Below are 15,546 nucleotides of genomic sequence, written 5' to 3' on the forward strand. Positions count from 1 at the left end.
CCGAGGGGTGCAGGCCAGCGGAGTGTCCAGCTGTCAGGCGGGCAGCTCCCTCAGGGCCTCGGGGGCTTTTGTGGTCGGCGATCTTCCGCTGACTTTGTGCTCTTAGAACGGATCTGTGTGTGTTCAGAGGCTTAAAAAGGCTTTGCTGTGCTTTTCTAAAGAAACTTCTAGAGATGGCAAGCATGGTTGAATACTAGGCAGCTTCCTTATCAAGAACCTGGCTCACACGTTGTCCTATGTTCCAGCTCCCAAACTTTGACATTAGACTCGAGCTTCTAATGTGAAGACAGTTAGATGGTAAACATCTTTTTCAAATACTCATATTTCACTGTTCAGCAGTATAACCACACTGAGCTTGATGGCCAACTGAAATAAGCTATTGAGACATTGACTGGGCAGGGTAGAGGGTGTAGAAAAACACACAACTTTAAGCCACATGTAGAATGCTTTTTCCCTTGTTAAAAAGTTGCATAAGTAACATGCTTATAGCAAACTAAATGCGTACATCCTGAACCTACTTCCCAGAGGCAGCTGCTGCTATTAACTTGGTACCTATCTGTCCAGATGTTTTTTGTGCCTCAGTGCAGGGGTGTGTGTCTGTGTGCGCTGTGTGTGTGCAGTTGTCTTTTTGTTAACAAAAATACCTGCTTCACGTTTTGTCCTGTAACTTTTTCAACTGATACTGTATCATGAGTACTGTTCCATTTCAGTGTATATTGTTCTGTATTGCAGTATAAGGATATTATATAACTGTTTTTGAGTTTTTATTTTGCCAACAAATACGGGCACTTGTGCTAGTGTTTCTGTAGGATAGATTCCTAAAGATGGAACTGCCAGTTCAAAGGGTATGTGTATTTCTAAATGCCACCAGCAGCTCGTGAGAGCCCACTACCCCCGTCACTGCGGGGCATGACCACAGGCCGTTCTTGCTGATCGGAAGGGTGAGAACAGGCTCCCTTTGATGTTTCAGCGAGTGGCGCTGTCACTGTGAGTGACGTGGGTGTCTGTTTCCTGTGTTCCAGTGGAATGGAAGCTGTGCCAGCAGGGGCCAGGCACTGCATGGGAGACCCTGGGGCTGAGGTCCTGGGCCGCGGTGTGGCCCTGCCGCAGAGCTCAGGGTCCTGCCAGGCTGTGTCTTGCCCACCCCTTGTGCCCAGCATCCAGAACCATGCTGGGCACATGGGCAGAGCCCGTTGGTGTTCAGGGGAGTATGTTTAATGGCAGTTCATCCTTCCACTTCTCCACTGAGTGTTTTCTTGTTGCTTTGCAGTCATGCTTTATATGTTAACATCAATCCTGTCTCTGACGTGTGTGCTACAAAAGTTATATTCCTGTCTGCCGTTTGTCCTTGCACAGTTTTTTTATTATCAAAGTAAATGTACATGAATGAAAGAGCCCTGCAAGACACAGCAGGAACCACCCCCCGCCCTGCGTTACGACGGATGAGGTACAGGACGCCCACATAAACGCAGCGTGCTGTGGCTGCACTAACTCTCATGTAACTTTGGTTTTCCTTAAGCCATTCTTCTACATTTGCTTCGTTCTCTGTACGTCATTAATTCTGCCGCACCTTCTGGCAGACGGGGGAGCCTTTCCTGCTTGGCTGCGTGGCCCCTCCTGCAGCCCCGCCGGTGTCCCCGGGCACCCGCCTCCTTCCCTGACTCCACCGCTGCTTCATCCCTGGTTCCTGCCTTCGTTTTGGTCGGGCACATGTTCGGTAGCTTTCTGAGAAGTAGTGCGCGGGACACATTTTGAGGGTCTTTGCTGGTAACGCCTTCATTCGGGCCGCCACCTGATCGGCGAGGCGGCTGGATGCAGGAGTCGCGCTCCTTCGGGAGCCTCCGATCTTATCTCGGCCTCAGGGCGGCTGTCGTGGGTCCAGCACTGCTCGGGGCTGACGCCGGCCCCAGAGTCCGGACAGCGCACGGCGCCTGCCTGGCCTGGGCTGTGGTCCGTGGCCACCCGGGCCCCAGGCCTTCCTCCGGGGAGTGGTGTGTCTCAGTCATGTCTGCAATTTTCTCTGCTCTGTCCTCTCTGGGCATTATTTAAATTAGATGTTGGGCCTTTTCACTCCCATTTACCAAATTTCTCAACTTTTTCTTGAAGTCATCTTTTAACACTCCGCTTTGTCCCGTGGCTGCGCTGTTCCCCTGGCTGTCATTTCCAGATCTCACGGAGGGGCGGCTCCCTGCACGACTGTGTGCTCTGTCCACGTGCCGGGGCCACAGCCACGTCCGCGCATCCTTCCTTGCGCACATTCTGCCTCCTCGCCAGCTGGAGGCGTGGAGCTGGACCCCGGGACAGCGCTGCTTCCCAATCGTGCGCAGCCAGGGTCACTTGCGCCCCCTACTCCACCAGACCATCAGGCAGTTCAGACGTTCCCACCCTGCGGGCAATGGGGCTGTGAGTAAGTCTCCGGGAAGTCAGAGCCTCATGGAGTGAGTGTGGGCGTCAGGGTGAGTGAAGAACAGGCCCGCCTCTAGCCTGGAGGCACTTCCTGCCCGTGAGGGGCAGGTGCGGAGGCTGGAGTCGAATTCTAAGATGGAGGCTGGGGTGGCTTTATCCTCCACCTGTCACCTACCTGGCTGCCTTGAAGGAAACTCGCTGGCCCCACAGCTTCCCCTGGAGAGGCAGGCTGTGTCTGTTCACCTGGAACCCTCCTAGGGCGCCACTCTCACGCCCTGGGTCTGCCAGGTCGCCTGCAGCCCTGTGAGAAGCAGCAAAGTGTATCCTGTGTTTATGGCCCTTGGCCGCCTTGGCAGGGATGTGTCTGAGGGTCTCAGGTGCAGGCGGAGCTGTGGCAGGGCCTGTGCACCCTAAGCTCACTGGCTGCCCCTGTGGCAGGGGGCGGCAATTTGCCTGCGTCCTAAGCTTTGGCCACCATGCAGGCTGTCTGGGTGTTACAGACATTTTCAAGTTTCAAGAAGTATGCTTATGAGCAGCTGCACTGTAAGTCACTGATCCTGCTCTGAGGGGTCTGCATGACTCGTTTCCGCGGGCTTGACCCTGGACCAGAGGCCGCCAGAGAGCGGGAGGGCAGGAGGAGTGGTGCCCTTGAGCCACAGTCACACCCCCTCCCCACACAGCGGCAACCATAGGGAGAACCTGGACCTGGAAGCTGGTGGGGCAGGTGGCTCCCTGGGAGAAGGCTGCCCCCCTTTCCTCCCGGTGCCCATGCCGGCATGTTCCACAAGAGTCAGTCTGAGGAGGTCCAGAGGAATGGGGAGGGCCCTGGCCTCAGCCGGCCCCAGGCAGTGCCCGTGAGGTGCAGGGGGCCCCCTTGTGCTTCAAACCCTGCTGCAGGCAGGGCCCCCGCTTGGCAATGCTCTGTCACCATCATGAGTGAAATTCTTTACATTTTGAGCACAGGGCTCCTGGTGTCCATTTGGCCCTGGGCTCTGCATGCGTTGGGGCCATGCAGGGAGGGCGGTGAGCCCTGTGTTGGGTACCGCTTTGCAGGATGAGCACCACTGAGTTCACCCAGGATGAGGGTGGTGGACAGACCCTTCGGGTGTTTTGGAATTCTGTGTTCAAGTGCTGAGGGGTTAGAAAAGGAGGAGGGGGGAGCAGGAAAAAAAGAAACGAGCACTCAGGCGGCGACCCCGCTGCTCTGCGCTGTGGGGAAGGCTTGGGGGTTGGGGAGGCCTGACGACCAGCAGCAGCGGCTGTCTGGGGCAGGTGGGGCCTGTCCTGTAGGCTGAGGTCACGCCAGGAGCCTGGGTCCTTGGGGGATGCAGGGGGTGGGCGAGGGGCAGTGTGGCTGCCCAGCCAATGACCTGGCCAGTGCTGTCAGTCAGCAGGCGCTGGCCCTGGGGTGACCCAGCACCACCATACCACCCACACACCTCCTCCTGGTACCACATCAGGGCCGCCACAAAAAGGGAACCCCACGGCAGGGTCAGGGGCCGACGAGCTGCCTCTGATGGGGCCTATGCTGCGCTGGACGCTCCGAAGCCACTTCTCCCTGTGGTGGCAGCTTCTGTCCCGGGGTGGACAGACAGTCTCTGGGCCCGGAGTCGTTTCAGCTGAGACTGGTCGTAGGAGAAGAGCCATTGTTTTCTTGCCTGTTAATAGGTAGAGTTGGGGCTTTTTTCTCTCTTTAGATAATGGTAAGAAAAATAGAAATGAATGAAACATGTGAACCTTCAGTGATCTCAAGATAAGCATTAAAGACATAAGCAGTGGCCTCTGTAGGCTGCTGGGAAGGCTGTTTGGTGGTCGAATGCTCCTGTTCATCAGCGAGTGCTTGCTCATGTTGAGCTCTGCGAGGCCGGATGGGCGTCTGCCCTGTGGGTGCCCTCCAGAGCAGGTGCCGCAGCTGGAGAAGCCTGGGAGGCTCCATTTAGGTGGCCTGCTTCTCCTTCCTGCTTCCAGAGCCCACAGAGCAACTGCTCTTGGCCACGCAGCCTCTTTCGGGGTCACCCAGAACTCACCGGCCCATCTCCCCGTGCTCCCCAGAGGGTGGCATCACCGCAGCCAGGAGATGCGCGTGTGCCTGTTCTCGTAACTCCGACCATCTTTACTCTGAGTCCAGGAAACTCATTCGTATTGCTTGTTGCTCTAGAGAGCAGTGAAATTCTTGTTCCAGAAAGATTAAAAACAGCAGGATTTGCTGATTAGGGGGTAAAAACTCACTAATTTGTAAATGTACAAGTAGTAGAGGCTTGAAAGCAGTCAAGTAGGACCTCAGAACTCACACGTCTCCACAGCAGGCTTCCTGCCGTCCTCACTGAGAGCTGACGGCCTCACGCGGCTGTGAGAGCCTGTGCAGGGAGCACAGACAGGGCAGCCTGACGCAGCGAGGCAGCCCTCCCCCAGGCAGCCTCACCAGAGCACCACGCGTCCCAAGGCACACCGGCCCCCCAGGTGTGCAACTCTGCTGGTTGGGGGCAGTCCCGGCAATCTCCGGAGCCACTGTGGGCTTCAAGTTGGAGATTTGCAAATGGCTCTGTCCGCACAAGCAGAGCTCATAACCTAACCAAACCAAGCCGAAACACCTGTGCCCTGTGGTCAGGTGGCCACCGAGAGCTGGGTGCTCACCGGCACGCAGGTGTGGAAAGCTGGCTGGCTAGCCCTCCTCGGACGGGACCGGCCACGGCACCCTCTTGGCCATTCACTCTGGGAGCACAAGTAGGCAGCGTGCTTATGGGTCATTACATCTGGGAGGAATTTTGGTACACAGTGAGCAGGGAGGTGGCTAATGCAGAAGTCACAGTACCATTCCGGGGCCAAAGCCCTGAGCCGTCCATCCCTGATTGTTTTCTCCCCACTGCTGGTAAAACACAGTAACAGCGTTACTTTAGCTGGTACCTCCAACTCACACATAACCTGGGTCTGGAGAAATTCAGCCAGAGGCATCGGGTGTATTTTACCTGTTACCTGGGACTCGTGATGAGACTGAAACTGCCCTGCACACAGGGCTCAGGGGCGCCGCTTTCCTGCCCTGGAATGACACCCGCGCTAGGCAAATACCCACCCAGCATACACATTTTTAAACCACTAACGAGATACCTTGATCACAGCTGCATCTGCCTGGCAGTAATGGCATCTCCTTTCCACGCAGCTTCTGAACCAAACCTGAAATTACGGTCCAGGCTAAAGCAGAAGGTGGCTGAAAGACGGAGCAGCCCCCTGTTACGCAGGAAAGATGGGCCAGTGGTTACTGCTCTTAAAAAGCGTCCCTTGGATGTCACAGGTATGTCAGCTGAGTAGTTAACATCCCACTGCCCCCACCTGCTGCCCTCTGTGAGGCTCTGCTGCTGCGGTGATTCCCTTAGCCCCTCTGAGACCTGCATCTCTGCATGGCCACCATATCCCCACAGTGCTTTCAGGGTGGGTCTCCGAGAGCCCCAGGCGGTGTCCCTGCAGGGATCTGTCACTAGAAGCTGGTATTGATAGGCCCAGGTACGCCGAGAGCAGCCAGTGTGACATTGCACTGGATGTTTACAGGAATCTTGAGGTGTCTGCTAAGGCAGGTTTCTTAACCAGTCCTGCCCTATTAGTGGTGAGTCACATGTTCCTGACGTGCTCCCTTGCCCATTGCACAATCTCAGGACCCCTGGGGAGCATTAAAATCTCCCTGGCAGAGTGGCAGGTGGGCTGCTGGACGGGAGGAAGGGAGGGAGCCAGCCAGCCAGCCAGCCAGCCACCTTGGCTTTCTCCTAGCGTGTTCTCGGCCCCCATCTGGTGGTGGACATGCAGAAGTACACCCACCAGGCGAAGCCCCTTCCCGTGGTTGCCCTGTCTGAAGACACCCCCACCCTGAGGGTGCACCTTACTTCAGAGGGCACACCCCATTCCAGGGGCGCACCCACTTCCCAAGGTGGCCCACCTCGAGTTACACCCCTGCACCAGAACACTTCCTCAGGTGCACCCTGTCCTGAGAGCTCAGCCCCATGCCCTGAGGGCACATGTCCTGTTCCTGGTGTCAGCACCAAGCTAACAGGGCTGCTTAGAACAGGAGGAACGTGTGTGCACAGAGCTAAGTGTTTGATGTGAAAGGCAAGGCCCTGAGTGGCAGTCCTCAGTGCCACCTCCTGGGAGGCGGTGGGCTCCGTGAGTAAGAGCTCAGCACCTCTCCCACACTCTGCTGTGAGCCTCTGGGTGTCCAGGGTAGGTGAGGGCTCTGGCTGCTGCCTGACCTGCAGCCATGCAGGGACTGTGCGCCCTGTCCCGCCAGACTCCAGGCTTCTTCAGCCCTGCTGTGCAACGCCTGCCTTGGGATATCTGTGGATTGACGTAATAAAGCGTCTGAGGCCTTCATGCCCTGGGAACCACATCCCGTCACTGTCTTCTGCCCTCTGGCTGCTCCATGAGAGGCCTTGTCTAAAGAGATGAGGAAATACTGCCATCGGAAGTCCCACTAAGTTTCAGCGACTGGGGTGATGCCACGTGGCTTAGGGAATTGCAGTTAAAACGCATCTACACATAGATGCAGCCCTGTTCTGTTCGGGGAGTGCCCCGCGTGGGCTACAGCGCCAGTGGACCAATGAGCCACCTGGTTTTATTCCAAGCCACACAGGTGGTGCTACCGAGTCATCAGCTGGCCTCTTTCAGAGTGTGGGATCAAGTGCTCATGTCGTCCACCCGTAACTGCTTGCTGCTGCCATGAGTCACACCCGGCTGTGTGCACGTGATGAGATCAGACTGCCCAGTGTGGGACAGCTGACAAGCGACGCATGCCGCACCCAGTGGTACAGCTTGTGTCCTGGAGAGAGCACAGACCTAAGGAGGCCAGCCAAGCAGGGCGGGAAGCTTTGCAGGGCCAGGGAAGCTGGACAGTTAAGTGCAGTTGGCCAAGGGGCCAGCAGTGGTGACTTCCCGGCCAACACAGAACCCCCACTCTGCTGGAGGTGGGAGAAAGCTCTGAGTAGAGCTGACTTCCCAGCGCACAGGAAAACAAGGATTTCTAGGAAGAATGATCCTGAACAGAGGGAGGGACCCCCTCCGGCAGGTCCTGGGGAGGTGGTGAAGGCTCTTGAGCAGGAGAGAGCCAGGGCGGTGCAGAAGCAGGTCCACCCAGCCCATGGGCGGTGGGAAGGTCAGAGGTGAGGACGTGGTCCTGAATCAGCCACGATGATCTTGAGACGAGCTGCAGCGGGCAAGGCAGAGTCACGCCTGCCTTTCTGAGATGTTATTGCCAGAGAGCAGAAGAAGGTAAGCCGCTCCTCCACACACTGAAGAGGTCAGTGCTGTCCGCACTGGGGCCTAGCTTACCGTCCTCCTGCCGTGCGCCATCCTCTGCTGAGTCCAGGCCGTCTGTGCGCTTGTCTGCCGCTCGCTGGGCGCAGCACCTCCCAGTTCTTTGGTGGCACCCCATCTGTGCTGGTGCAGATAGCACCATGATGGCACATTCCCAGTTGCTCTTTAGACCAGATTGCTGGACTGGGGTGAGAACTAATCAGGAATCAGTGAGTGAGCTGGAAATGGGGGAATTTGGAAATGGGGAAAAATATCTTTTATTGCCCCAAAAAGCTGTTCTGGTTTCCCATGCACACATGCCAGCATGCTTATTGGGTGACACTACCCCAAGGAGCATCTTAAAGGAGGGTTTGATGGAACCTGGTGTGTAGCTGGAAACAGGATGACAACAGAGGTGCCCAAGGCGGGGCCCCAGCGGGCCGCATTGCAGTGAGAGGAGGCGGCGGGCGCCGGGAAAGCAGACCTGGCCTTCATGCGTAAACACCTGCTCAGCCCGGGTGGCCTTCTCGGCAGCCCTGACAGTGCGGTGCGAGTAAGCATGACTGAAAGTGTGGTTTCGGCAGGAGGGGCGGGGAGGGGGGCTGGCCCAGTGCGCCGTCAGCATCAGGACCGCGGGGTGTCCCTGCTGCCCCCAGACCCCTGAGCCAAGGGGCAGACCCAGCAGAGCAGGGTGTCCTTGCCATGTGGCCACCTGCCACAAGGCTGTTCCCCAGACAGAGAGCTGCTTGTCCAGAGGAATCGAGCAGCCACGGTCGGCCTGCTGGGAGTGCACCTGCCCTTGGGGGCTCCCTTCAGCTGTGTGCGCCCAGGCAGAAACATCACCTTTCTGTGCCGCAGTGTCCTCTTCTGTGCCTTCCTCGGGGGTGGCTGAGGGACGAGAGAGCTAACAGGTGTGCAGCTCCTGAAACCGAGTCTGGGGTGGCTGCACTCAGCTCCCCCACTCCCTGGACCTCCCTTTGTCTCCCAGCCTCATACTGGGAACCAGAGTCCCCAGTCTGCCAGGCCCACCAGGGGCCGGGGCAGCTCTGAGGGCGCTAGCCTCCAGCAGCCCTGGGAGCACGGAGTTGGCGTGAGCCAGCTCCCTGAGCTGCTGGCTGTCAGTGACCATGGGAGAGGCTTTGCCGGGATCTGGCCCACCTCCAGGCTCTGCAGGGTGACCTGGCTCAGCACACCTCCCTCGAGGGCCTGCTCAGGAAGACACCCCTCAGCCTCCCTCCACGTCCTCCTGGTGCAGGGGGTGCCGTGCGGGGGCTCTAAGTGTTTGGTCCACGTGAATGGCATACGTGCAGAAGAGCCTGCAGGTCTGTCATGTTGCAGTGTCTCTGGAAGGTCTTAACCAGAAGATGCTGTTGTTAAAATGCCATTAAACCAAGCAAGAACACACACACAACTTTAAAAACACCCTCATCTTAACATCAAGTGTCCAGGCAGCTCCTTTGGAAGAGAAGAGGAGATGTAGGCTGAGCCTGTTCCTGTCCTGACCACAGGCATGCGGGGGGACCTGGTCCCCGCAGGCCGTGTGGACCCACCTGGACCTGCGGAGCCACGTGGGGAGCGCCTTGGTGTGCTTTCACATCACCGATGGATCGCAGACGCCATGGACCGCCCTTCCCTTGGGGGCTTGTTATGCAGGGACTGTGAGGATTTGGCTCACAGTGAGCCCCAGAGGCGGTAGCACAGTAGGTCTGGCCTTTCTTTCCCTGTTCAAAGTCGTTTGGCTTCTGTGTTTTGGTCTTTTGTTGTTAGAATATTAATAAATGTTTAAGGGCTTATCTTGTGTTTCAAATCTTGGAATTCAAAGAAGGAATGCAATTGATAGTGTGCACATCTTAAAAGGCACAGCAGGGCATCTTTGGAGCTGGGGTTTGCAAAGCTCCAGAGGGCTGGGTAGCAGACCTGAGAGTCGGGAAGTAGCTTCACATCCCTGTTGGGGGTGGCAGGCCTGTTCTTCCCTGTTGGGATTCCTTCCAGTCAGCAAGCCAAGAGCAGAAACTGCCGGAAGGGCAGTACAGCCCCAGCCAGCGTGCCATGCCCTTCACCTGCTCTCTGGCCCAGTAAGGCTCACCAGTGTCTCTCCACCCACAGACTCCGCGTGCAGCAGCGCACCGGGCTCCGCGCCCAGTTCGCCCAACAACAGCTCCGGGAACGTCAGCGCGGAAAACGGGCTCACGCCCGTCGTGCCCACCCTGCCAGCCGAGGTCAGTGCCCGACACTTGCTTTGCCTCTGCCTGGGGACCGACCTTCAGCACTGGCCCTTTGCAGCAGCCGGGTCGGGGAGGCGGGTAGTGAGGCGAACCCCTTCCTGCTACTAATCGAATGCAGTCATCCCACGTGAGGGTTGAGGGCCAGCTGCAACCTCTCCCAAGGACAGGTGTCATTAGGTCAGTTCAGACGGCGAGCTGACAGTCTGTGCCCTGCTCCCACATTGCCAGCACTTTCGTGTGGCTGGGCAGTGGGAGCCCGTGGGAACCATTGCTGGGTGACAGTTCACACAGTTCTTGCGTGTAGAGAAACACAGATTAAAATGTTAGCCAACAAACCACCTGCCTGCGTATCAGGGAAGCCCAGAGGGACATGGGGTGGCAGTTAGGATATCAGACGGCACAGCCAGGGTGGTGCTGGGGAGGCATCTCAGGAACCATGAGCCTCACCACAGCGATGAGCACCCCTCACCCCTGCCTGTCAACCTGCTGCAGCTTAGGAGGAATGTGGGTACAGAAGGTTCTGGAATCACAGGGAATGATGGCAGACATGGGAATTTGGTGGAGAGGAGAGATGCTCTGGGAGACGAGGTGGGCAGCTTCCCAGCCAGGTGGAGGGCCTGGGGCTGGCTGCACGTGAGGCCCTCAACCAGACCTGGCTCGGGTGGCCTTCTGGGCAGAGGGTCCCAGGACCTTCACTCCATGCGTTCGCTTCCCTTTATTCTGGATGCTCCCTCCATTTATCCCACAGTCTCTGCAGCCTCTTCCCTGGGCAGCCCTGGGCCAGATGGCCAGCCAGGCTCCTGCTTCGACACACTCAGTGGGCCGACGGGCGAGGCGGACCTGCCCCGTGCCCAGGAACTCAGCAGGCCCCGGGCCCGGCTGGCCACAAGGGGCCCTGAGTTCATGTGACGTGAGCCAGGAGTTCCCTGAGGGTAGGCTCCCCGAGTCCTGAGTTCCCTCTAACCTCGAGGAGGCTGTGAGGCATAGAGCAGAGTTGCCTCTTGCCTGTGAATCCTGTCCTTCCAAGGGCATCACAAATCTTGGCTGCAGTTCACAGCACAGGCGCTTGGCGTTTTCATTTCGAATTTCTGGACACTTTCTGTACAACCAGATTTTTGGTAACGGGTTGCAGCTGGGATTTGGCACTGCTGCCTCTGGTCTGCCGAGTCCCCATTTTCTCATACTCATCTCCCCGTCTACTTCCGTTTCTTTTATCGCCTGTCGTTTTCAGCCTAAGTACTTAGATTATTGGAAGTCGTGACAGTCCTCCAGTGTGAGACCAAGTCCCAGCTGAGGCCTGTCACCGGCCTTAGCATGCTTTCTGAAACACGCCTCGCTTGACAGCATGTCACAGACCTTGATTTTCATTAATATAGTTGGTTATGTACCTCACAGGGCATATTGTAAGGGTGCCTCCTTGGAGTAGATGTACACAGTTCTGGTTTAAATTCACTAATTTTTACAAATCACGCCTCAATACAAATGAAGCTACTACAAATTAACAGAAGAAGGAGAAGAATTCACAAGTAACCAGCAGGGGAGAGCTTTGACAGTCTGACCACACCTGGGTGTCCCGTCGCTCTCAAGCACTGTGAGAATGGGCGGCTCCCTGAGGACCTGCAGGCTTCCGGAAGCCAGGGCTGGCGGCTCCTTCTCTGCTGGCCCAGAGGCCGTGTGGCGGGAGCAGGGCCAGGCCTGGGTTCGTAGCAGCTTCTCTGCTGTAGATCCCTAACCTGGGAAGCTCAGCACCCACTCCTCCAGCGCAGAAGAAGTGGGGCTCCCAGCTCCAGGGACCACTCTCTTTGGGGGTGCTGCATCTGGTTCATAGCAGCGTGTGTGATTCAGAGGCAGCCCGCAGGCACTCAGCCTGGCCCTGACCTCCTGTGGGCACTGGGATGCCCGCAAGGCCACCAGAGGCGGATGGAGATGCTGACCTGGTGGATGCGGACAGGCCTACCTACCACATGACTCCCAGGAGGGGCTTCCTTTCTCAGAATAGGTGAAAACGTAGCCTTGGTTGTAGAGAGATGGTAACTTTGCCAGGATCAGAATACCCGCTTGCTTTGTTCCTGGTAACTGAGTGAAATCTCTCCTTGGCCATCTCGGTCATGCCTCTCAAGCATAGACTGCTGATACTTCCTTAACTCCCAACAAAAACATTTTTGTCTAGGAAAAGTGCTTTCCACAGCAGCCCTGTAATCACTACTGTACAATGTGTACGTGACCAGCTAACGGCGGCTCAGCACTTTCCCCAGGACAGGCTACCCTGAGCTGCCCGAGTGCAGAAGCCGCACCTCCTGGTCTGCCCTCGGGCGAGAACAAGGCGCAGGAGGTGTGTGACAGGCATGCCCTGGGAATGACCGCTCTGTCCTGCGGCAGGAGTGGGGCTGCCCACGGCCCATTGTTTACAAGGACTTGTCATGACTTCCTGCTCATGACTGGTTCCCATGGAGGTGGGACCTTAAAGCCCCCCCAGTGTCTCCCATCCTGAATCACGCAGTCCGCCATGAGAAGCAGGGGGAAGCCTGTTCTGTGCTTTGGCCCCTTCTTTTCTGTTGTGCAGATTTCTGCCCGGCCGGCCACACGGCAGGACGCTCTGTTTGTGCTATTTGCTCATGGGATGAGCACACATTTACTGTGTAGGCTGTAGACTGGTGCATAAAACAGTGTCCTTTGTAATAAAGAATGTTCACTCTAGAAGGAAAAAGATGTTAGATCATCACAGAAATTCAGATCCACGGAGAACGCTGCTGCTGATCCTGTCTGTCTGTCCTTCCCATCACACTCTTGACTTAGGCTTGGGAGTCTAAGTCTGCTCTTTAGGAGTTCGTGATTCTACAACTTGTTTTTCTAAGCTAACACCGTCACTGAGGTGCCAAGCCCCGGCCTCCTGAGTGTGCCCGTGTGCAAGTGCACCTCTGCTCACGCCCCCCCAGACACGCTGCTGGCTGTGCCACCTCTCTTCAGCTGGGACCCGGCTGCAGTCAGCACTCCTGGGGCCACATCTTCACATGCAGCTGGCATTATTTTCTGAGAGACCGTCCAAAGAGTGGAATTTTAGAATCAAAGGTTAAATCAATTTTTAAGGCTTTTGACGTGGCTTGCCAGATTGTCCTGTAGAAAAAGTGCACCAATTTATAATCCACCTACTAGGTGTTTCTGTTGCTCCAGGTTAAGATGGTATTATCATTTTTAAAAATGCTTCGCCAGCTTGATAGGTTTTTAAATACATTTTTAGATGACTGACAGTTGAGTCTTTTTTCATGAGTTTATTCTCCCCAAATATTGGTCCTCCTTTGGCGATTCGTCTTCGCCACGCTCCCCACATTGCTGATTGGTCTGTGAGCCCTCTGTGCTCACCTTTGTCTACACGCCGCTGATAGGATCACTGTTATTTCCCTTGCATGTGAGGTGACTTTTTTTCAGTCATCATTTTCCTCTGGTTTCTGCCTCTGACGTTATGTCTGGGAAGACATTCCCAACTCTAGGAACGTATTTTAAAATATTTTCTCGTAGACTCTCTCCCGGCAGTTTTACAGTGAGTACCCAGTGTGAATGACAACAGCCAAGCCCAATGGTGGGCTGACCCCTGCCTCAGCGCTGTGAGATCGTGCTGGCCTGTGGGCAACACTCTGCCGGTGTGTTTGTGCCGGTGCCTGAGAACCGGCGCGGCCACCCTGAGCTGCATCCACGGCGCCTGGCCAGCGCCGGGCTGTAGCTGACTCTGTGTTCTGTCTGCAGCCCAGCCTGGCACACAGACTTGTGACTCGAGAGGCGTCTGTGGCCCCACTGCCCCTGTACACATCGCCATCCTTGCCCAACATCACACTGGGACTTCCGGCCGCCAGCCCTTCCGCTGTAAGTAGACGTCCGTGGGCCGCAGGGCGGTGTGGCGGGCCCTGAGCCCCGTGTCACCGCCCATGCCTCTGCAGGCTGCAGCCGGCCCGCAGGAAGCCGACAGACTCGCCCTCCCGACCCTCCCACAGCGCATCTCCCTCTTCCCTGGCGCCCACCTCGCCCCCTACCTGGGCACAGCACCGCTGGAGCGTGACGGTGGGGCCACGCACAACCCCCTTCTGCAGCACATGGTCCTGCTGGAGCCGCCGCCCGCACAGACGCCCCTTGTCACAGGTGAGCACCCATCAGGCCCCTTCCCGCCCCCCCCGCCCCCGGCCCCTGGCACCGTGCCTGGTCGACTCAGGGATGGCCCTGCGAGGAAGCCTGTGTCCCCCTCTGCCCAGGGCATCCACCTTCCTTCTCACCTTAGGCATGTGGTTGGAAAAGCTCAGTCTCACTTGCAAAACTGGGTTCAGAATAAATAGAGATGCCAGTTGTGCCTCTGTTGAGCTCCTCCAGGGAGGCGAGGCCCTTTCGATTTACAGTTCCATGTGGACCAAGTTGAATACGTGATAGAAGTGCAGACTGACTCTGCTAGACAGTTTCTACTTGCAGTCAGATTTGGCGAATTGTGCCCTGAGGGTGGTCACTTTTAGAAAAAGCAGAGGAAATTTGTCACGTATGCATCCCAGCAGTGTGGCAGTGTGGTGAGGAGCAATGGCGTGGGTGGGTGTGCTGCAGACCGGGCGCCCTCCCGCACGGCCTTCCCTTCCTGCCAGTGTGCCACCCAGAGCTGCGTCTTGGCTTCCTGCAAATCTGTATCTGTGCAGAATTAAAATCTAAAAGCTCAGAGCTGCACACTTGTACTCGACGTCACACTGGCGGAGAAGACCGGCCAGGTGGGCAGAGCGCCAGCCTGTGGGCGCCTGGGCCCGGCCTGGCCAGTCCGGCTGGTTTCCTGCTTTGTTCTCACCCATCTCTCCTGAGCACCTGGTTCGCCCGAGCCAGCAGGCTGGCCTGGGTACCCCGTGTCCTGTCCCAGTGGGGATCGCTGCCTTCCCCTAGTCCTGTGACTGTGTTTCTGTCAGTCTCCCAGAGGTCGGATGGTGTCCCCGCTCTCTGCAGAGCTGAGGGGCCCCTGTGTGCCGGGGAGCAGAAGCTCTCCCAGCACCTCCCTGACTCTCGGGCAGTGGGGTGCGAGCATTTGGGCTTCAAGGTGTTCTTCTGAAATTGTATCTGTTAGGTGCTCAAGGTCAGATGTCAGGAGTGTGGGTGGGGAAGGAAGCCCGACTTTCTCATCATTTATTAAAAGGTCAGATAAATCTGCCCCCTGTGGTTCTGGGACCCCCCCACTCTGCTCCCTGTACGTGGTCAGAGAAGTGTCTGCTCATGGGTCCTCTCGTCCTTTAGCCACTTTACTGTCCACAGTCCACGGATCTCAGGTCCCTGGAAGAGGCCTTTTCTTATGGGGCTTGGATGACAGTTTTGCAGAAAGCTCAGCGCTCCCATGCTTGCTGAGCTTTGTGTCCATTGGTGGTTGACCACGTGGCTGCTGCTGCCCTCTGTGTGCAGCATGGTGGCCCTCTGTGATAGCAGCTGCCGATGGCTTTCCTGTTGGCATTGAGACTTCCTGGTGCTCGATTTCCCAGGCCCTTTGGCATCGGGGCCCCACCTGCTCTCGCCCTGCCCAGTGCCTCGCCTGGGCTGCTGTGCGCCACCTGCCCCAGTCCACAGGCCGCTCCTCCCCTGCACAGTGTCTCCCACTGCAGATGCACGGTGCCAGGGCACTGCTGGAGGCAGGCTG

At 57.0% G+C, this 15,546-nt stretch overlaps 1 protein-coding gene across 16 annotated transcripts in view; it reads left to right on the forward strand.

Annotated features, from left to right (window-relative positions):
• HDAC4 (histone deacetylase 4) overlaps nt 1–15,546 on the forward strand; it is a 286,681-nt gene that overhangs the window by 204,189 nt on the left and 66,946 nt on the right. For 15 of the 16 annotated variants that reach the window (XM_057503363.1, XM_057503365.1, XM_036901195.2 and 12 more), the window contains 4 exons: nt 5,564–5,695; nt 9,787–9,899; nt 13,647–13,763; nt 13,838–14,036. In XM_057503363.1, the coding sequence (XP_057359346.1) occupies nt 5,564–5,695; nt 9,787–9,899; nt 13,647–13,763; nt 13,838–14,036 (561 nt within the window). The remainder of the gene's footprint in view (nt 1–5,563; nt 5,696–9,786; nt 9,900–13,646; nt 13,764–13,837; nt 14,037–15,546) is intronic. The other variant, XM_036901192.2, reaches the window with a different exon arrangement.

Source organism: Manis pentadactyla, chromosome 6, assembly GCF_030020395.1.
Source record: "Manis pentadactyla isolate mManPen7 chromosome 6, mManPen7.hap1, whole genome shotgun sequence".
Classification (NCBI taxonomy): Eukaryota; Metazoa; Chordata; class Mammalia; order Pholidota; family Manidae; genus Manis; species Manis pentadactyla.